Source organism: Miniopterus schreibersii (genome assembly GCF_964146895.1).
Source record: "Miniopterus schreibersii genome assembly, chromosome: 10".
In the NCBI taxonomy this organism is placed as follows: Eukaryota; Metazoa; Chordata; class Mammalia; order Chiroptera; family Miniopteridae; genus Miniopterus; species Miniopterus schreibersii.
In genome coordinates, this window is record NC_138110.1 from 71212185 (window position 1) to 71234626 (window position 22442).

Sequence of the window (22442 nt, forward strand, 5' to 3'; positions counted from 1 at the left end):
GTCAGAGTTACTTGGAAGCATTTAAGTGCAGGGGAAGAAGGAGACCCTAAGAAGTAAGTGGGGAGGAAGCTGGGAAGCACACAAGAGTGAGTGCCGAGTTTGTTTCCACCGGCCAGTGCTGAGCAACTTGCTGTCCTTTTCATTCAGCCGGGCATGGCCCCAGCCTCTTCTTCAGCCTTAGTAGGTTATTTTACAGTGTTCGCTTCTCTCCCCTCTGCCTTTGCTCCCTCCACCGTACAAGCACCAAGCTCTTCCTGGGCAGGGGTTGTGTCTTATCATGCGTATAGCATAATACTCATAGACATTCCATTCCATTTGAATTGAATGAAGTTCTGTGAAGACATACACTTTGGAAGACTAAGTTACAGTTAAAAAGCCAAAGTTTTGTAAGAGAAAAAGAAATTACTATTCTTGCTCTCTTCGGTTAGGAAATTCATCAATATTAGAAGTTGGGATACTCTCGGCAGCATTTTTGTTTTTGTTTTTAACACTTTAGGGGTGCAGGTGGTAGGCAGAAACTAGGAGGGAGACTTGTACTTTTAATTTTTTTGTCTTTCTATAAATAGTGATGTTTTTACTAAGGTTATTAACTTTTGTTTATTCCATGCTAACGGTGAATATGTGGATGGTGGGGTGGTGCTGGGGAGGAGTCTACACTGGGCTATCTCAAAAATGAGCTCCATTGGTTTAAAAAATTACAGGAAAGCCCTAGCCAGATAGGTCAGTTGGTTAGAGTGTTGTCCCAGTATGCAAAGGTTGTGGGTTCAATCTCCAGTCGGGGCGCATACAAAAATCAAACAATGAATGCAAAAATAATTGGAACAACAAATCGCTGTTTCTCTCTAAAATCAGTAAGTAAAATTAAATAAATAAAGGAAAGAAAAATTAACATAATTAACTGAGGACACATTGTTTAACATAGGTGATAGTGGTAAAATTACCTTAATGTTAGTAATACTAATAAAATTATTTTTTAAGTTAATGTTTGCTTGAAATAGTAAGCTTTAATTGTTTGGAACCTTCAGGGGATTCCTTTTTCTGAACTCACTCTTTTTTAAGCAACAATACTGTAAAAAAATGTCTTACCAAGCCCGGCCAGCGTGGCTCCTCAGCTGAGCATCGACCTATGATGCAAAACATCGCAGTTCGATTCCTGGTCAGGGCACATGCCTGGGTTTCAGGCTCAATCCCCAACAGGGGGTGTGCAGGAGGTGCCTGATCAATGACTCATCATTGATGTTTCTCTCCCCCCCTTCCTCTCTCAATAAAGACATATATATATATCTTTAAAAATATGATACATTCTTAAACAGTGTGTGGAACATGAAACCATTTCTTTATAACTCCACAGTTACTGTCATAAGCTCCAGTTGTACTGCATTGCTTGTTTCTGCACTGACTGGCCCCAAAGGGATATGGTTTGTTTATATCTCTTCCAACACTTACTTGCTGTCAGTTGTTAATCCCAGTACAAAAGTGAATATTCTTGGGTCACCTCTTGTCCTTTCTGACCTGCAGTAAGATAGGAATTCAGACTGGAAGGTTTCTACAAGTAGTATATAATAAGGTAGGGAAACAGGACCGTGGTTCAGCGAAGACTGTGCTTTGGAGTAAAATGCATGGGCTTTATTGGTTCCCTTGGCAAATGAGGACTGAGGTCCAAGTGCAGGCTCTTTCACTTGTTGATCTAACAAGGCTTCACTGTGTGGACACTGGCATCTGTTGGCTGCTGGGAGACTGGATTCTTTTCTGGTCTTGAGCAATGCTCCAGGTTGTTGGCCGGGAGAATTCCCGAGGTGGCAGCATACATGAAGATTTATATTTATGAACAAGATTGTTTGCTTTATAGAAAGAACTTCTGCAGGATGTGTTGAGATGGACTCTACCCATAGACATCAATTATGTGATGTGACTAAAAAATTACACTTACAGAAAGGTTAACACGTGAAGTATCTATGAAGCAAGTTGTATTTTTCAAACCCTTTTAGTTCCATTTTCATCCACCAGGTGGAAACAGTATGGCCTGTATTGAAGACCTGTACAGTTTTTATACCATGTGTATCCCCAAAGTAAGGAGGGATGAAAGTATTTTACAATGATTGGCTTCTGTGCAGGGCAGAAATGAATACTAGCTGATAACTGGGAAAAAGAAGGATACTTGTTGCACTGATTGTTTTTTCTTCATTAAGTTATTTTAGCTCCTCTTGCCTACAGAGATGTTATGAGCTTTTGGGGGTGGGGTGTTTTATTATTGTTGTCATTAATAATGTGAAGTTTATCTTCAGGAAACTTGCCATAAGTGGACCTGCTCTTCCAGAAACTGATATACTTGAATTCTTTGCCTGGATATCTGACAGATATTTATCTTGTTGGTTTAAAATATTAATTTGAAAATAATGGAAGGTACAGTGGGCACTGATAAGCTGTTAACAGATAAGGAAATAATGCTTTGGTATCTGGGATAGTTTTAATATCTATCCACACATTTTTTGACATGCTTCTCTCTAAAAGGTGGAACTTAACCATTGTCACCCCAATAAATTGAATAAAAAGGAAAAAACAAACTGATATTTCAAACAAAAGTAAATAAATAAATGAAAATAAAAGGTGGCCCTTCCTTGCCCTCCCTTTGAGTATGGGCTGAATTTAGTGACACCCTTCCAACAAACATAGAGGTGAAACTGTGTCACCTGTGGTAATAAGAGGCGCTGCTGCCTCCTTTCTCTGCCTGGGGTCACTCAGGGAAAGCCAGCTGCCATTTTGTGAGGGCGCTAGGGCCGCGCAGTGGAGGACCTGGGGGGGACGAGCTGCCCTGCCAGGCGACTGGGCCATCTGGGACGCAGATCTCCCATCCCCTGTCTAACAGATGACTGATCCCTGCTGACGCCTTGAAGGCAACCTCATGAGAGACCCTGAGCAAGAAACACCCTGATAAGTCTCCCAAGTTTCTGATCCAAGAAACTGAGATAATAAATGTTTGTATTTAAGCCACTTTGTCTGGAGTAATTTGTTAACACAGCAATAGATAATGAATTTGCTCTCTTTGGAAAAAGTTGGGTGCCCAGGGTATTGCTTACTTGAAATTATGTAAAGTCAATGTAAACTACTATATTATATTTGTTCTCAGGGAAAACTGGGCCTGAAATGCTCTTACCTTGAGGTTTGAGTCCATGGTATCTCAAAATAGAACTAACCTCCCAAGGTACACCTAGTTAGCCTCAAATTTCACTTCCTAGGAATATTAGGGTCGATTTTCTGGAAGCCTGACTGGGGATTGTCCAAAATGAAACCAGAGAATTTGAGAACACTCTGACCTTGAGAATTCAGTGAGCTAAGCAACAGCTTGGTTTCCCCAGCCACTTCCCTTCTGCCTTAGCGTTGGGTGACTGACAGCTGGCTGTCAGGATGGACTGTCAACACTGCACATGCTACCAGACTCTCAGATGTGCATGATGCTGTGGAGAGAGTTGGGGGCTTTTTAAAACCCAGAGTTGATCTGTCTTGCTAGCCATGGCTGAAACAGGGCAAAAGTACATGGCCTGCACTTTCAAAGTGGCAAATGTAGTCCATCCAATATCCAGGCACCTCGTACATGAATCCCATGTGTGTGCTCAGGATGCTCGTTCTAGTTGTGCCAGAGTCAGCCCTGCAGTTCCTGTCTAAACTGTGCTTGTGCTTAGGTTGGGAATGGGAGGTTGGGGGAGAGGAACTCCACAAGAATTGACAGCTCTTGCAAAAAGAAACACTGGAAATAGAGGGGAGGGCAGGTAAGGGACTGGGATTCAGGTGGTCTGGGTTTAGTCCCAGCCCTGATGGTGCCTAAGGCTGAGGCCGACTCCATCTCTCTGACCCCAGGGTTTTCATCTAAAATGACAGGTTTGGTGCTCAGTCTCAAAGGAGGCCACAGGTCTGCCTCCCAAGCCCCTAAGGGGCTTTTTCAAACAAAATGTTCCCACTTTGCTCCTTCTGGTTAATGATCACAGCCTCAGGGAGCTCCTACCACTGAGGGAAGCATGGGACAGCCCTCTATCTGGTTGTTGTCTCTTTTTTAAAATAAATAAATTACAAGACCTCAGACAGCTGTTTTACCCCTCTGCCAAAACCCAAATAGCTCTCATATGTAAGAGATTTGTTCTAATGCTCTGTTAGGTGAAGACTGATTGTTCTTATTTAGAGGTATTTTATCTTTACCTAGACATTATTTTCTGATGAATGTACAAGTTAGGATAACTCATTTCACATAAGCACACACCACAAAAAATGGGGCTGGCTTGGAGTTTGATCCTAAATCTTTCCACTAACTGGCAGTGTGACCTTGGGCAAGACACTGATCTGCTGTCTGAGCCCCGAAGTACTTATCTGGAAAATGGGAGGATACCTTCTTCAGGCTGTTTTGCTTTGGTTTCCCCAGAAGCAGACCTTGAGAAGAAAGCTTTTGGAGTTGAGGGGTTTGGGGAACTATAAAGCTTCAGGTGGATTATGCCTCTGGAAACGAGTGTTCAGCACATGGCATTTTCCCTCCGGTTAGTGCTAGTGGAACCACTATTTTTAGTTTTTGGGGGTTTTTCTCGTTACTAACAAGCTATTGTTAGAATGGCACATTTATCATTGCTATGGGTTGGTACCTATTCTTATAAAAAGGACGTGCCTCAGAGAAGGTGAATAGTTTTTCTATATCAAGCATGTACAAGCAACATACTCGATGGGGGAAAAAGAATTTGTTCTGGCAGAGAAAGGCATGAAGGAAGGACAGAAGGTAGGAGATCCTATAGCCTCACGTGGAGCAAAATTTAATGTGAAATCCAAGGTTCATGTCTCTACCCCTCCCCAAAGGCAGGTAGGGTGGGGGAAGGAGGAAGCGGCAGAGACTGACCATTTCGCACACTCTTCCCCCTGAATCAGGCTGGTTACAGCCTGTTCACTGCAGCCAGTTCTTTCAACATCCTGCTTACATATGTCAATCCATTTACTCTGCTCGCATCAAACTGTTTATCAGCTAGAATCATAACACCATGACTCTGCTTTTAAAATCCTTTGCTAACAGTTACATGATTCGGAGAAAGTAATCAGATTGCTGCAAAGCATGTCTATAGAATGGAAGGAGAAACGCACCTCGCAGTGTCTGGGAGGGTGCAGTGAGCTAAGTCTAGGGAAACCTGGCACATGGCAGGTGCTTTAATGAGGGGTCTTCTCTCTTCTGTGCTACCTGCGGCAAGCTTCCTAAGAGCAGGGACTGCATAGGTCCCCTTTTTATATGCCAGGTTCTCAGCAGAGTGCTTAGGATACCTTAAGTGCTCAGGACCTTGCTGAATGAAAGGGTGAGAGGCTACAGAAAGGAGCTCTTAATCACCACAGCAGGTGCTATTGGTCCCCTGCCCCCATTCCCCCCCACCACCATTGCTAACATTGTCCTTGGCAGGCAAGGCTGCTAACTGCCTGTAGCTGCACCTGTCTGCCCATGGCTTTCTCTGCTAGCTCCACCTGCCTCTGTGGAGGGTTGGAAATGCAGAGAATTAATACCCCCCTTAGAGCACTCCTCAACCAATGACTGCTGGGAGTTGTGGATAAAATCTCAGCTCCTTTATCCCTTGGATGGGGTAACTATGAGGTGTGTATGAGAGCTCCCCTGTGGGATTGAACTCCGGGTGCTCAACACCCACCCTGCACTGGCTTCCTTGTCTTACTTCCTCACTTTTCTACCTATGTTTCTGAGATTTCTTACCAAATAAACTAGTCACTCAGATCCTTGTCTTGGGGGCAGCTTCTGGGGGAACCTAAACTAAAACTATCACATCACTCAGATGTGAAATGTATGCGGGGCTTTGTGAAGCTAGGTCCTTTCAATCCCATAGTTTCCAGCCCCCTTCCTGCCTGGTGTCAGGTCGTTGGGTAATGTGTAAATTCCTTGGCCCAACTCAAATTCACTCAAATTCATCCGGGGCCTGTATACTTGCCAAGGCAGAGCTGCCTCTGGTCTGGCTGGGGCAGTCAACTAATTCAGTTGCCTGATTTGCTGGGGCCTGGCCCCATGGTGGTCCCACTGCTGTTTCAAGAACACAAGTCTTCCTGTTTTCTTAACATGAAGATGACTTCAGATTACTCAGGAGCCATTGTCATGGTCCAAATTATCTTTCACTGTGAAGAAGGGGATGGAATACTGTCACAGTCCATCCCTGCTTTCCCTCACCTTTCTCTTTGGTTCTATCAAGACGAATCTCTTTGGAGACTGTCAGTGAATTTGCTGTGGGTCAGTGTGTTCTCTGTGCTCTAGGGTGTGGGGAGTAGTCCAAGATGATGGGAGAACCTGGAAGCACTTGGAAGAATTTTCAGGTAAATCTCATTGAGGTTTCTGAGCATGGGACAAAGTAAAGATAATATTCATGGCCAAATAACCCGTGAAGATTTAGGAGAAATGGGACCTCTGGGTTTTTGAATCATATACTTTAAAATAAGATAAACTATAATGTAAAATAAAAAATAAACATTAAAAGCAACTGATTTTCTAGACATAAAAGTCTCCAATGAGTAACTTCTGGAGCCTTACCTGGGTAGCAGGATGGTTTGGAAGAGTTTTCCCCACACTTCATTACCCACGCCTGGCACCTCCCAATGCTAGAGTAATAGGAGGGTGACTCCAATATTAGGGCTGGAAAGGAGCAGATATTCTTTTTTAATTATAAGGTTCAGGAGATACGTTAACAGGAGAATGACCATCTTACTGCAAAAGAGATGTCTGATTTTTTTTGTACATTCCAATCTAGAGGCTAGTCTTACTGAAGGCAGCTTTCCCCACTCCCAGATTCAAGCATGTGAAGTTTCCTGTTTTCCCCAGAGCTGTAGGTCAGAGAATTCTGATAACAACCGTTGCTGAAGGCCAAACCTCAACAACAGGGCCTTGGTTCCAGAGGATGAGGCAGAGAAGATGGGTTTACAGGGACTTGGGTTGGGGAAGGAAGAAGCATGAAGATGGGTACGAGTGGAGAGGGTCAGGGGTAGGTCTCCCAGCAGCTGAGTACGTCTGGTGTGAGTACTGAGGCACAGGGTGGAGCCTGTACCTAGGGTGCTCCAGGAGAGAGTCCCTATAATCCTTGGACACTGCATCTCTAGGCATATGTCACTTGAACTCAGAGCAGAGAAAGAACTGAGCATTTTTCAGCTGTGTGTGTGTGCATGTGTGTGTGCATGTGTGTGTGCCTGGCTGAGGAAGAGGGGAGGACACTGACACCTGAGTTTCTTCAATCTGAAAGATGGGAAGTCAGAGAGCCAGGCATGGATCGGACTAGCCTGTCCGAACCTTGTCTTCCAAGAGAAGCAGCTCAGTGTCTAAGCTGCATTTTCCTTGTGCCAATTTTTGTACAGAAATTTAGGTAACCCTTGGTAGAGTTTCAAGCAGTGTATTTGTAGTTCGTTAAAGATGACTGCAAATTCCTTGCTACTCCTATCATTGAGAGGTGCAGGGATCTGTGCTCCTGCCCTCCCGGAACTCACCTTTCCCCCTACCTCAGTCTGTCTGTAGGAGCCAAGACACCCGTTTGTCCTCTTGAAAGGTTGTTACAATAGCACGAAAATTGGAAGTCCTTATCCCTGACTCAGGCCTAGATCACCAAGATGACAAGTTTGTAATGAAGTCTTAGGTAATTAGTTCCCTATACCCCTTGAGTGGTCACCTCAACTAAGCAAGAAGTGAAGTGATTTCTCAGAGTACAGGTCCCAAGCTTTGTCAATTTTCCATCACAGGCACATGTGGGAAATTTGCAGCAGACTCTTGAGTTTGACAAGGAAATTCTTTATTTAGTGAGGATAGCTTGGGAGTTAGCTGGCTCCCATGAGCAGGTTTTCCTAGGATCCAGATCCTACCCGTAGCGATTTCTAAGCAAGTAGATCAACACAGCAACAATCAGGCCCATCGCAAAGAAATCCCAGTATGGCCCAAGTGCATCGTCCAATTTTATCCATCTCACTGTAAAGTGCTGAGAAGAGACATTCTCTTTTAAACAAATAACCCAAGCCTCCCACCCCATTCAGAACCATCATTTCCCTCTATCCCACCACCCAAGAGTTGCTCATTGGACTTTTCAGACATTTGGGACCTATTTCAGACAAACTTACATTTAAAAACAGGATATCTCGGAACAAATGCACCGTTTCCAGTTTCATGAGAGCAAAGAAGACAGGCATGTGAGCGTCAGGACTTGTTTGAGCAGCCATATCATATAATCTCCTGGCCAAGTGAATGTCCTAGAAATAGAAGAACAACAGCCCATACTCATTAGGTACAGATTCTCTGGGGGGTAAGTAAACAGAAGCCATTGCTTAAAATATTGTAATTTATCTTTGGTATGCAGCATGGTTCCCCCAAAGATGTTATGTCCTATTCTTTGGAACCTGTGGATGTGTCATGTTACATGGCAAAGGGGACTTTGCAAATGTCATTAAGGTTACAGACCTTAAGATAGAGAGATCCTGGACTATCCAGGTAGACTAAATATAATCACATGAGCCTTGAACCACAGAGTTTTCTCAGGGCTGAGGGCAGAAGAGAAAGCCAGAGAGCTGTAGCAGAAGGAGAAGTCAGAAATTCTAGGCATCAGAAGGACTCAACCCACCACTGCTGAAAGAATCTGAAGGAATTCCAGCAGCCAGCAAGGAAATGGGGCCCTCAGTCCTACAAGCACAAGGAACTGAATGTGGCCAAGAACCTGAGTGAGCTGGGAGGAAGGTGCTTCCCAGAGGCCCCGGTAAGGAGTACGGCCTACACAGGCCACCCAGTCAAGCTCACCCAGACGCCTTGCCTACGGAAACTGTGAGAGAATAAATGTGTGTTGCTTTCAGCCAATAAATTTCAGTCGTAGGAAACTAACACAATCTCCAAACACTTTCTTGGACACCCCTGGACCCGATAGTAGGTATGATTCTAATCGAAGGGGCAGGAGAACACTAGACACCAAGAGTACAGTTCCCTAAAACAAAAAATACAGGTAAGTGTAAGCATTTAAAATTCCTCGTTTCTTCATAGGACTTGTCATAGCTGAAGCTGTAGAACTTGTTTATGCATTTGTGCGTCTCTCAGTCCCCGAAGACAAGGATTTGGACGACTTGCATACTCTGAATTCCCGTGCTTTATGAAGTGCTGAGTACACAGTAAAACTCTGATAATACTTGTAGAATGAATCAATAAACTACGTTGATTCTCAGGCTGGAATTTAATTCTTCAAAGGACATACTATATTTCTGGGGACTTTTTAAAATTCTTTTTATTTTTACCATTAACTCATGTCATGGCACATAAACATTTTTTTTCTTTAATTTTCACCTACTATGGCTTGTTTTTGTTTGTTTTATTTTTGCTTTGTTTTCCAAAGCAATGTAATGGAAAGGCTAGGCAGAGTTGCTTTTAAAGATTGAAGTGCCCTGGGCGAGTCCCAGAATTATACTTTGCTTGGGTGCCTGTGGATTATTTTCAAAAGAAGGGGAAGAAGAGAGATTTCCCACAAATTGTGGCCATCCAGTATCTCTTTGTTGTTCCTGTCCATCTCCCAGAACTTCATTACATCGGGTTCAATACTTATGAATCCTTGAGACTCTCCCAGCTGTGCTCTGCTTATCATTTCTTAAGTTTTCCCAAAGCTTTGTGGTCCAGTAAATTGATTTGTTGGAGAAAGAAGAATGCTCTTGCTTAAAATAGTTAAAATTCAGAAGACTGTTCTGAGAAAATCCTCCTGGCAACAGAGAAAATATATGTGGTAAAAAAACAACACCCTCTAATTTGTGTTTCTCATTCCAATAAATCCAGTGGGTGTTCATTCGAAAGCACAGATCTGCCACAGATCTGAAGAAAAACGCTAGAATGGGAGACCCCTGAGAAGCCTTTACAACAGGCCTCTGTGAATAGAAATTCAGGCGTGAGCCAGCATACGGACAGAAGGGATGGGCAGGAGGGGACAATAGGCAACAGGTTTGGTTCTAGGCTGAATTCTGAAGTAATTCTGAATCAAGTATAAATTGAGAAAAAGCCTCATAACAACCTGCAAGATGAATATAGAATTATATATAGAATTTAGAATTTCTAAATTAGAATACGGAGGTCATCTCCCAATTTCTCCCCAAGTAGTTATTTTTTGTTCTCAGAACAATGATGTGGTCAGTTCTGGGCCACAGTTTAAGTCAAAAACTTACTGAGCTTAATCAGAAGTCAGAAATTGAGGAGTGAGATGCTTCTTGGTGAAGCTATTAGGATAACTCTCCTACATCATCCTAATCCCAATGTTCTTTCCTAAAAATAGATGAGAATCATGACCCATATTTTTACACTGATTTACTAAGAGTTGATTTATATTTCACTTTCCTCTCTTAGAGGGCTTAAATACAGAGTTCACAAAACCTGATTTCCTTCTACACCCTTTTGATTCTCAGAGAAAGCCTTGTAATAAATATTATACTCATCTTGCCCATGGGTTTGCACAGGATTAACTAATAAAGAGGATTGCCAAGTGCCTTTCTGGAGAAATGCTTAATCACTGGAGGATTTAAGTGCTGTGAAAGCCTGTTCTAATTGTTTCGTTTTCATTAACCATCCCTGGAACAAGCTCTGGGCTTTTAATTATCAGCATATTCATTTTAAGGATTAGAAAAGGTGGGATCTCCTTGTTAACCTGACTATGAGATAACAAGATTAATAAACTTGTCACCTGAGTACAGTATTTGGTTATTATTTTCTAATTGCTAAACAGAAGAAATTAACAGAGAGCAATGGCTCCTCATTAACTAAATCTAAAATTTCCATATCCAGGTCTGAGGTTAAGTGCAGCCCCTGTGTATGTGTGCGCCCATGTGTTTTTTTTTTTATTTACATGTAGAGACTTTCTGTAGAGAGAAATGTCTGTGATTGAGAGACTGATCAAAATGACCTGTGATAAAACAGGAACCCTGATAGAAAAGAACAGAAATGTGGCAGAGAGAAACTTCAGAGTTTTTTCTACATGTACTAAACATATGTCTCGACAATTGTTATTGAACACTGAAGAAAGTGCCTAGGAGAGCCATTAGTGGTGACTCCAAGGAGGAAAACCAAACCCTCCAACACAGCTGGCAGAGGCAGTGTCCTTTCTTACATAGTGACAGTGTCCTGAGTCCTTCTTAAGTCATGAGGGGGGAGGACTGGAGAGCTAATTTGAATTTAACCTATGGGGTGGGGTCACTTTTATCTTTAATACAGACAAAGCTCTTCTCACCATTACTGTTATGTTTTGCATGGGGGATGATGAACGAAAGCTTTAATTTTTTAAAAGCTACCTAGGGCAGGACAGGTATCACTATTCTGTTTTAAAGATGTGGTACCAACTGGAGGGGAACTGAGTGAGGCTAAATGACATCTAAAGAATCACCTAACATAGCCATACAATCCAATCCCATTACCTCTCACTTCCCAAATTTTATAAACACAGGAAGCTTGCAGCTGCTAGGAATGGGGAGAAAAGACTGGATTTGGAGTTGACATTCTTTCCAGTGCTTAGGGTGCTGGGGCTGATGAACAGTGATCAGCCAAAAGACAGGCCACAGGGGAGCACAGCAAGGTAGGGATCTTCACCGCTGGATTATCAGGACCTAAGACACCCCTGGTTGCAATGTGGACCATCAGCAGTTGTCAGATAGAAAATGCCCTACCTCTAATTCCCAATTACCAGAACAACTAGAAGAAAAAGACAGCATTAAAAAAAAAAAAAAGCATAGAAAAGCTGATGACCCCTCATTATCTGGCTCTGGAAATGCAGCCCAGAATATAAACACTGAAGTGAAATATATTCTTGAGCACTAAGGATGACTCAATGCAAGGCCTACTCTTTCCCCCAAACATATGGGGTCAGATAGTCCTGGGTTCAAATTGTGACACTTCTACTGGTAAGTTTTAGAAACTTGGCCATGTACCTTAACATCTCTGTACTTTAGTTTCTTGATTCATACACTTAGGACAATTATAGGGCTTATCTCACTGAGTGGTTCTGTGATTTAAATGATATAGTACGCACAACAAACCAATACCTGGCTATCATCATTACTGATATTTAATACCTTTCTCACCCTTTCAGATACCAAAGCCTTCTTCTGCCTTCGTTACATTTACTGTAATTAATCTAAGGGATTTACCCAATATTTCTTTGTTTTGTTAGCTCTTTATCTTATGAATATGCCTCATTTCCTCAAGTCACATGTAATCTTTGAAAGACAGAGACCTTTTTTCTTGGGCCTCTCTAGAGTGCTCAGCACTGTGTCATGTACACAGAGAGTGTTTCATAAGTGCATTTCTGCATTAATGTCACTTCAGTATCCACCTCTAAACTCATTCCCACTTTCTCCTTGTTATTGACAGCTTGAGAGTTAATGGAAAAGGCCCAGAGGTAGGAAGGGAGTTGGGGCAGGGTCCACCAGTATTTCTGGAAAGAAGCATAAATTTATAAATCAAAATGGCCTAGACTAGATTTAGTCTACTCATTAAGTTATGTCTGTGGGCATAAGTGGAGGAAATAGCTTCTATCTGATAGGATTATTAGGGTAAGTAATATGTGTTGGCACATGGGACTGATTTAGCAAGGGTTAAATCTTTTCTTTCCTTCTTCTACATTTTGATGACATCAATGACATTTATACATTTTCGTTTCCCATTGAGCCTCCATGACTAGGTCTGGATTATTACCAGCACCATTACCTTTGCGATACCTAACCCATGTTCATACATGTAGGCGAGATTGAACATGGCCTGTGCGCTCTGGTACTTGTGGGCTGCGATGCTGTAATGCGTGGCTGCTGTTTCGTAGTCTTTCTTAGTCCCGTAGCCATAGTAATGGTAATCTCCAATTTTCACTCTAGCAAATGCATTGCCTGACAGGAGTATTAGAAAGAGAAGAAATCAAACGATTCATGCACAGTTCCTCGTAACTCAACCTAATGATAATATATACAGAAGAAAAAATTTACAGAATCAGGATTAGGTATAATTTATGGAGCACAAAATACAACACTCAATGCCAGTCATCTTCACTGTGGGGTAACTCCCATGGTATAGTACAAATGTTCTTTAAAAATAAAACATCGTGGCCTGCCTGGTGTGGCTCAGCGGTTGAGCATCAACCTAGGATCCAGGAGACTGAGGTTCAACTCCGGTCAGGGCACATCCTGGGTTGCAGGCTAGGTCCCCAGCAGGGGCGTGCAGGAGGCATCTCATTGATGTTTCTATCTCTCTCCCTCTCCCTACTCTCTCTGAAATCAATAAAATATATTTTAAAAATAAATAAATAAAACTGTGAGTTTTACCTTCTAATTTTGATTTTTGAAGGTAGGTCACTCTTGGGAAACTGGATCCCACCCCTCCTGTTCTCAGATTTCACTTCTGAAGCTCTACTCTCCTGCATCAGCAGTTTCTTCCTCTTTCCTAGATCAATCCCATCAGTCATTCAAACACACTTGGTATTTTCTCTGACAGAAAACCCTTCCTTATCCCATGGTATCTCCTTCTAACTCCTCCCATTTTTCTATTCCCTTCACACTAACCATCTCCAGCGCTTCACCTCCCAGATACTCTTCAACCCACTTCAATTTAGCTTCTGTCCCCTCCTCCATGAACCTGCTATTTTGAAGGTAGTCAGTAACCTCCTTGCAGCCAAACCCACTGGCTACTTCCCTGCCCTTATCTCACTGCCCCTCTAAGCAGCACGGGAGTCCTGGGATCTATGTTCCCAAGCACTTTTCTCTCTTGACATCAATGATATTGCCTCCTCCTGATTTCCCTCCTGCCTCACAAGCCTCCCTTTTCAAACCCTTGCCTGAATCATCCTCTACCCAGCTTCTACATTTTGGAATATCAAGGGTTGTTATTCTACTCCTTTGCCCCCTTTCTTCTCTCCCTTCTTTTCTCTTTCTTTCCTCCCTTACCCCTCCTCTTTCCACCACTCTCCTCTATCTCAACTCTTCCTTTTTATGAATTTATTGGGGTGACATTGGCTAACAAAATTGTACAGGTTTCAGGTGCACAGTTCTACAACATATCATCTGTACACTGCATTGTGTATTTACCACCCCAAGTCGAGTTTCCTTCTGTCACCGTTTATACCCCCCTCCCCTCATTTTCAATGGTTCTTTTCCACACCATTTCCTGGCTTCGAAGAAACTAGTATTTGTTGTAATTGGGCTAATTTGCTATAGTTGAGAGGTTGCTGGTGATGTTTCCCAACTCTAAACAAGGTCTTTATTGCATTTGGAAAACACAGACTTCTTTTTTAGGGAATTTCTCACTAAAATTGCTTGGATGGCTTGCTACTGTGTTACCAGCTCAGCTGGGTGTAGGAAGGCACCACTGTGACTTTTTCCTCTGCCTCTTATTAGTATCAGCTGAGAATCATTTTTTATCCCATTCTCTTCTTGTAGAAAGGGTGATTCGGCCTTATCATGAAATGATTTTAAGAAATTTAATTAGAAGTAAAATTGCTCTCTTACTGCAAGAGAGTTCCTCACATATCCAAATGCCAACAGTGACAGTTTTGCAGTATCTCTCTGCTCTCAGTAATGTAATTCTAGGGAAAGAATGGAATGAGACACAGTGATGCAAATGCCACTTGTCAATGCTTCCCCACCAATGCTATCTCAACATTCCTTATGGGAACTCCAGGAAGAGGGAGAGGATCTGGCCAATTAACTCGGGGCTGTTGTTTTTCTGATGCTAATAAAGATCTGAAGTTTGTGGTAATCATCAATGTGATATTTTAAAAGAGAAATCAAACAAGTCTTAGATCCGTAAGTAATTTTACCTATAAATTCATTGAGATAGAGATCACATTTCTGATTAAAGTCAGAAAACTCAGCAAATGAGTGACTGAAGCCAGACCAAGAAAATTGGTTTATTGAGTAAAACTGTCATGTTTCAAACAACTGTTCTGGTGCCATGGAGACAGAGCCACAGAAAAATTCATATGGTTTTTTAAACTGGGTATCTTGAGAATAAAAAAGATAAGAAAATTTTGGAAATAACCTGTAACCAAAGGCTGACCCTAACATCAGCACAATCTGAAATGCCACCTACTTGATATTCTGCATCTTTCTGCTTATGTGCCCAGGAACTTGGCTGGAGCAAATCAGATGAATAAAGGTAGACAGTGACCGGGTATGTGCTCATTTTTATCTAGATTCCGTACCTTGAATGGCAGCTCGATTCCACAGTAGTAGTGCCATTGGATACATCTTCTCTTTTTCAATAATTCTAGCCTTTTCTACAATAAGGAGACATTCCATTAGGAAGGCTTAAAATGCTTCTGTAGTAAAGTCATATGTAAACATGTATGATTAGGGAATTTTAACTTATCTTACTAGATTCCAAAATGAATGCTGAATTGCTTTGAGCTACTTCATACCCCATTTCTGCAAGTAGTGCGTACTGAACAAGAGAAGAATCTATATCACCATCCTTATAGGCAAAGTATGCTGTCAGGAATTTCTCAGCCCAGTGGCCTAGTTCACAGACACCTTTATAAAGCTGTGTGTGGGAAGAGAAATCAAGCAGGTTCATTAGCCAACATTCTTCATTCCAGGTAAAAGATAAATGATATCAGACTTCAGCTCCTGCTGGCTGGTCAGGCAAAGATTTCCAGTCTAAAGCATGGCTTTTGTCAGTTACTTAGGGTTAAGAGTCAATTCTTTTCATAGACACAAAGATTATAAGTACATTTTTTTGTTTTGTTTTGTTTTGTTTTGCCTTGAGATGGAACTTCCTGAGGCTTATTTTATTTTTGTAATAAACTTTCCCGACTTACAGGCTATTTGGCAGGACAAGACTGCAATGACTTCTGTTTTTTAACAAGGGCCTTTTTGGGCACTGCTGCTCTGCGAGGGCGAGTTATAAGGTCACAGCTGATGTGGAAAGGAGAAAATGAAGGGAAGACAGTGCCTGGGGGTGTAGGTGACATAACCACGAGCGAGCTGTGAGAGTTCCATGGGGACAAACGTCAACTTAGCTGAATAGCCCTTATGTAACCAAAAGAGGTTAGCCATACATAATTCATTAGGAAGTTGGCAAAGGAGCAAATCTAAAGATAGATTATTAGCTGGCAGCTTTTGAAATGAGTTTCAGAGGGGCCAGGTTGCAACGTGGATGCATTTATATTAGTGCCGCGGAAGTATTCAATAAATCAATGAAGGGTATTAAGATCCTAAAAGCATTCTTTTGAAAAGTACATCACTGGCTGAGGCTGAAATAATTCTCTTTTTTAGTTGTCAACCAAGTCATCAAATACCTAAGGACCCTGCTTTTTGGGAAGAAATGAACCACATTTTCCAGGCTAGATCAAGCCTTTCGTTTCCCAGGTTGCATCGCCCAGTTTGTCAAACTGCCCTGGCAATTTGACTGAAGGCTGAAAGAGAGCTCCTTAACTGCATTCTGAGGGAGCTCTGCGCTTGATGAAAAGTCAAATGCAAGAGAAGAGGGATCATTTCTCTTCCTCCATTCCCAGGCTGAGTTACAGCGCTGTTCTTGCCTGACCAATGTCAACTGGAAGAAAAGAGGCAAGATCTATAAAACCAAAGGCACTGACAACTTAAGGGCAGTATCGCCTCTTCTGTGTGATAAATAAAAAGTACTTTAAAAACATCTCATTATTTACCTCCACAGCAGTTCTGCATGATCTTAACACTCCTGTTCCTGTTGCGTACATCTCAGCCAGGTAATAAATGGCGAGGGGCTGCCCACTCTGAGATGCCAAGTAAAAATATCTGAAGGCAAGTTTATAATCCTTCCATACTCCAGAGCCAGCTGAAAATTAAAATTATTTTGAGCCATCCCTTATTTACTTATTTTTTACATTATAATCTATAGATATAATGGTCATAGTGATGCCTGCTATTTTAAATAGGATGGGAAAATGAAAAGCCAACCCAAAGTTAAGCTGTTCCAGTGCGACTGTTTTTTTGGGGGAGGGGTGTTGAGTTTAAGTAAGAATATAGAAATCCTTCTTCTTGACCCATTCAGAAAACTGATAAAGGGCTGTTTAGTCTCATGAAAATATCTCCTCAATATAAAAAGATGATCTCTGAGGACCAGGGCCCCACCAGGATGTATCTCTTCATCCCTGCCATCTTTATACCAGGAGACAAGTATAGCTCCTCCCAGCCATAACTGGAGTTTGCAGCAGGCAAATCCCAGCTCCAGGGGGCTCTGCTGGGACTCAACTCATGTTTGGAATGAGGGGCAGAGAATCAACATTCTCCCAGCAGCTCTCTGTGAATGGGGTGCCTCTAGGCACTTCGTTTGCAAAAGGAGGAGCTTTCACTAGTTGGTCCTTAAATTTCCCTCCCGCATTAACAATGAATCGTCTTCAGAAGAGTGCCATGTAGTGGCTATGAGCAAAGGCTCTAGGGGTAGATTGCTTGGCTTTGAATCCCATAGCTTCACTGTGATGTTGGCCAAGATGTCTAACCAGAGTATAGCTCAGTTTGTTCATCTATAAACTGTGGGATACCCACTAAATGTTTTGCGAGAATTAAATGAATTAATAAAGACTAATAAACATTAGCTATTACTATTACTGTTACTCTAGAAACTGAAGGCGTCTGACAGATCCTGAGCCTGTGACTTGCAATGAATTATAAGAATAAGACCATCTAAGGCAAGCCCCCAAACCACTACAGAACAGGCCCTCCCCCAGCTACTGTGGAAAATGCCAGCTGACCTTTTGGCCAGGTCTGACCTCCTTGATGATGTAGTCTGCTGCTGCACTAGCCCCACCTCTGACAGGAAGGACTTAGTGTGGAGACTCAGGTATGCTCAGATCTCCAGGTACTTGTCTTGGCCACGCCCTCTCTCAGTCCCCACAGAGATGATTACAGGTCTTCATGACTTTCTGAGACCTCCTACCCCAATCACTACCTTTGCTCTTAGAAGACAACTCTACCTCCTAAGCTCACTGAGGAAACCCTCACTTCGTCTTTCCTCACTTGCCTCTTTCCCATGCCTCCAGATTTATATATGCGTCATCCTTTCCTTCCTGCCTTCATCTCTGAGGATGAGAAGTCCCTCCTCTCTATCAAGGATACAAATCCTAATGCCACCCTACTTTTTCCAGAACCCTCTTTTCATCAGTTATCTCATCTCTCCTATGATTCATTAACCATCTCCAGTGGTTGGCTTTCTTTCTTCTGCCAAAAATTATACTCACGCCTCTCACCATCTTAAAAACAACTCCCTCTTGGCTCTTGGTCCCCTTCATGCTACCATTACCTCTCTCTCCTTTCACTTAAAGGAGCAGTACTTCCAAGAATATTTTTACTCATCTACTTCCTCACCCTCCACTCACACTTCAACCCACTGTATCTTCTACACCAACCTGCCCAATAACCTCACTAACATCCTCAATATTGACAAGTCCCATGGATATTCAACACATTTTTTTTTTTTTTTGAGAACCAGGCTTCTCACTGTATTCAGAGGAATGCTCATTCATTTACTTTCTTGGAAGTTCTATCCTTTGGCTCCCTTAAAAATCATTTTCCCCCCAACTCCTCTGATCATGCCTTTTCAGTGTTCTTGTGACCACTCTTCTATACCCATCTTTTTAATGACACAGAGGATCACTAGATTTCTGACTATAGCCCACTGCTTCTCCCTATCACACTCTCCTTTCCTTTTGCAACCTCGGCTATTCTTAACAAACACCTACAAGTTGATGTTTGTCATGTTCCAAATGTTGTTCTCCAAGTTTGACCTTTTTTGTGAGTTTCATACTTGCTTCTCGGTAATCGTATTGGATATCACAAGGTGCCTCAACTAAGCCAACCATCTCCATTGGTTGGCTTTCTTTCCTCTGCCAAAAATTATACTCACGTCTCTCAGGTACACTTCCTGACTCTGCCTTCTCTCCCAACTGGTGTTCTTTCCTTTTGTCTTCTTTAAATTCCTATTCAAATTGCTGCCTGAATGTTCTATCTAAACCACACACACACCAGTCCTTTGATTTTTGTTTAAAAAGGAACAGACTTAATAATAATCTAATTCATAGCACTTACAGTAGTACATGAAGCCTAACTGAAACTGTGCGTTGGGCCATCCTTTCTCTGCAGCTTTCTGAAAGTATTTAAGTGCTTCAGCATAATTCTGCAAGATAATTACACTTTATTATTCATGGGTATGTATAACTCCATGACAATTGCCTTCTCCTTTTTTTTTTTTTAATAAAAGTATAGATAATGTCCTATGTGATTAGGCTAATTGAAATAATATCAGAAGTATTATATATTTTATTTCATTATTAGATTATGTTAGGAAATAATTATCTCACTTTCAATGTAAATTATGTCTTTTCATACATTGACAGTAAATTTTGTTAGATATTGGGGAAGGTGTCTCAAAGACAGAGGTTATGCTCAGAAGGTAAATTTCTCTATCAAAAAATTCTCAGGGGTTAGATGATTCCTAAGGTTAATTATTACATTAGTTTATTATTCCTTAAGTAATTAATGACAAGAGTTGTTATTCTTGTCAAAACGCTGTTCTATGTCTCTTTGGCAAACATTTCACTAGATTATTTTATTCTCTATTATCAGATGTGATAGTTTGGCAAACCAGGTAATAGGGACTACTTTCTTTAAATTAATCTATGACCATAAATTTTACCCTATAAATTGCTAGAGACATGTTGAAAAGATAATGAAATTATTTAACTTACCACAGGAACTCCTTTTCCATAAAAGTAAAGAAGACCAAGCCCATGAAGACCAATTGCATTACCCTAGGACAGTTTTAAAAATCCAAGTAAAGTTCCAGAAGAATTCATGGTAAGGAAAATTACTGAAAAGTCACTCAAAATATTTGAAATTCACCCAGTAGGTGATTAATCAAGGCAGTTTAATCAGGAAGTTGGCAAGTTATTCTGACCCTCTCTAGTTTCTCCTTTTACACCTTCGTAACTCCCCCTGACTGAAAAAAAGAAGAGGGAAATGAAAGTCAAATTTTTCCTCAATTCTTTCATTCCGCTTTTATTTATTGCTTGCCTTGTGTGTGACTCCATAAGAGGCATGGGGCAGAGGAGGGAGGTGAAAGTTAGAAGATGAATAAAGCATGATCCTTACCTTAGAAAGTTCACAGATTAGTGGGCTCTGACCCACTAGGTAAGACTTCTTATCTTAAAGTGATCATATCTAATGTGGTAAGTCCTATAGTAGAATGCTGTGGATACCTAGAGGAGGGACACTCAAGTGCCTAGATGAGGCTAGGGTATGAGGGGATTGTATTTTTTTAGACTCTATTTCATTTACACAGCATATATATTGGCCTTGCTTTCTTATCCATTCAGCTACCCTGTGTCTTTTGATTGAAGTATTTAAGCCATTTACATTTAAAGTGATTATTGATAGGTATGCATTTATTGCTATTTTATTCTCTGTAACTATGTTCCTTTTTTTCCTCTCTCTTCTTCTTATAGAAGTCCATTTAATATTTCTTGTAATACTGGGATGGTGGTAATAAGCTCCTTTAGCTTATTCTGGTCTGGGAAGCTATTTCTCCTTCATTTTTAAATGATAGCCTTGCTGGGTTGAGTAGTCTTGGTTATAGATCCTTGCTTTTCATCACTTTGCATATTTTATGCCTACCCCTTCTGGCCTGAAATGTTTCTGTTGAGAAATCAGATAGCAGTCTTATGGAAGCTTCCTTGTAGGTAACTAACTTTCTTTCCCTTGCTGCTTTTATTTTTTATTTATTTTTATTATTATTATTTTAAATATACCTTTATTGATTTCAGAGAGAAGAAAGAATAGAGAGATAGAAAGATCAATGATGAGAGAGTCATTGATCGAGCCCGCAACTCAGGCATGTGCCCTGACCTGAAATCGAACCCCGACTGCCTGGATCCTAGGTCGATGCTCAACCGCTGAGCCATGCCCGGCTGGGCCCTTGCTGCTTTTAAGATTCTCTCTTTGTTGTTAACTTTTGTCACTTTAATTATGATGTATCTTGGTGTGGGGCACTTTGGGTTTATCTCATTTGGGAATCTCTGCATTTCTGGACTTGTGTGTCTTTTTCCATGACCAGATTAGGGAAGTTTTCAGTCATTCTTTCTTCAAATAGGTTCTCAATCCCTTGATCGCTCTTGTCTCCTTCTAGTACCCCTACGATGCAGATGTTGTTAAGCTTCATGTTGTCCCAAAGGTCCCTTAAACTATCCTCACTCTTTAAATTTTTTTTTGTTTTTGCTGTTCTGATTGGGTGTTTTATGCTACTTTGTCTTCCAAATCACTGATTCGATCCTCTGCTTCATCTAACCTGCTGTTGATTCCTTCTAGTGTATTCTTCATTTCAGATATTGTATTCTTTGTTTCTATGTGTTCTTTTTTTTGCTGTTGAAGTTCTTCCTAACTTCCTTGATTATCCTTATAACCATTGTTTTGAATTCTGTATCTGGTAGATTGCTTACCTCCATTTCCTTTAGTTCTTGTTCTGGATATTTCTCCTTTCATTTGGGGCACATTTCTCTCCATTTTGGTTGCCTCTCTCTGTGTGTTTCTGTGTATTAGGTAAATATGCTATGTCTTCCTGTCTTGGCGGGGTGGCCTTATGTAGTAGGTGTTACGTGGGGATCAGTGGAGCAGTCTTCCTGATCACCTGAGCTGGGCGCTCCAGGAATGTCCCTTGTGTCGGCTACGTAAGCCCTCCTGGCGTAGGTTAGTTTTGATTGCTGTTTGCCCCTCTGTGCATGAGGTTGTCCCTCTGGCTGGCTGACTGTGAGGACTGACCCCAACCATAGTGTATGAGCTATTATGCAGGTATTGTCCACATGAAGTGAAACTAGCCTCAGCAGGGGTTGGCACCTGCTGAAATCTCCCTTTGGATGTGCCGCTTGTGGAGCTAATTGGGTCCAGCTCTGATATGGTCTGAATTCTGCCACAAGATGTGTTGATTCTCTGGCCTCTTGGGAGGGACTCCGGTGCAGGTCTATGTCAGATGCCGCCTGACTGGCCCTAAGAAACCTCTTTGCAGCTACAAAGTGACCCACAATTTGTGGCCGCCCTTGCTAGGCCTGGGTGTGCACTGGAAGTGCCAAGCTGTGCACCAAGGCCAGCTGCTTCCTCCATCAAGCCCAATGCATTCCAATATCTGCCTCTGTCTTCTTCCACCTGCTGGCTACCTGTTAGGCTCAGTCAAGTTGCATGAGGTAGGTTATCAGTGAGTCATCAGGTAGGGGTGAGTGGCGTTTACCCAATTGATACAGATTCTGTGCCAGTGCTGGTTCTGATGCCACTCAGCAAAAGTCCTAAGGTACACTAATGCCAGCTACCACCCACCAGGTCCCTGAAGACGTCTGTGGTGGGACAGGGTCTCATGGAGTCATCAGAGCAAGGCTTGCAGAGCTTATCAGGTGCAAACAGACCGATTTGGCCATGTGAAGAGAGGACTCTGCACAGGAATATTG

The 22442-nt window shown here is 41.9% G+C and overlaps 1 protein-coding gene across 1 annotated transcript in view; it reads right to left on the bottom strand.

The window, feature by feature from the left end:
- Positions 1–7772: 7772 nt before the first annotated feature.
- SEL1L2 (SEL1L2 adaptor subunit of SYVN1 ubiquitin ligase) overlaps positions 7773–22442 on the bottom strand; it is a 61009-nt gene continuing 46339 nt past the window's right edge. The window contains exons 13-20 of the mRNA XM_081149092.1: positions 19701–19763; positions 19042–19129; positions 16644–16792; positions 15355–15520; positions 15183–15257; positions 12704–12876; positions 8110–8238; positions 7773–7970 (exon numbers count right to left, since the gene is read on the bottom strand). Coding sequence (XP_081005218.1) covers positions 7854–7970; positions 8110–8238; positions 12704–12876; positions 15183–15257; positions 15355–15520; positions 16644–16792; positions 19042–19129; positions 19701–19763 — 960 coding nt within the window. The 3' untranslated portion in view covers positions 7773–7853. The remainder of the gene's footprint in view (positions 7971–8109; positions 8239–12703; positions 12877–15182; positions 15258–15354; positions 15521–16643; positions 16793–19041; positions 19130–19700; positions 19764–22442) is intronic.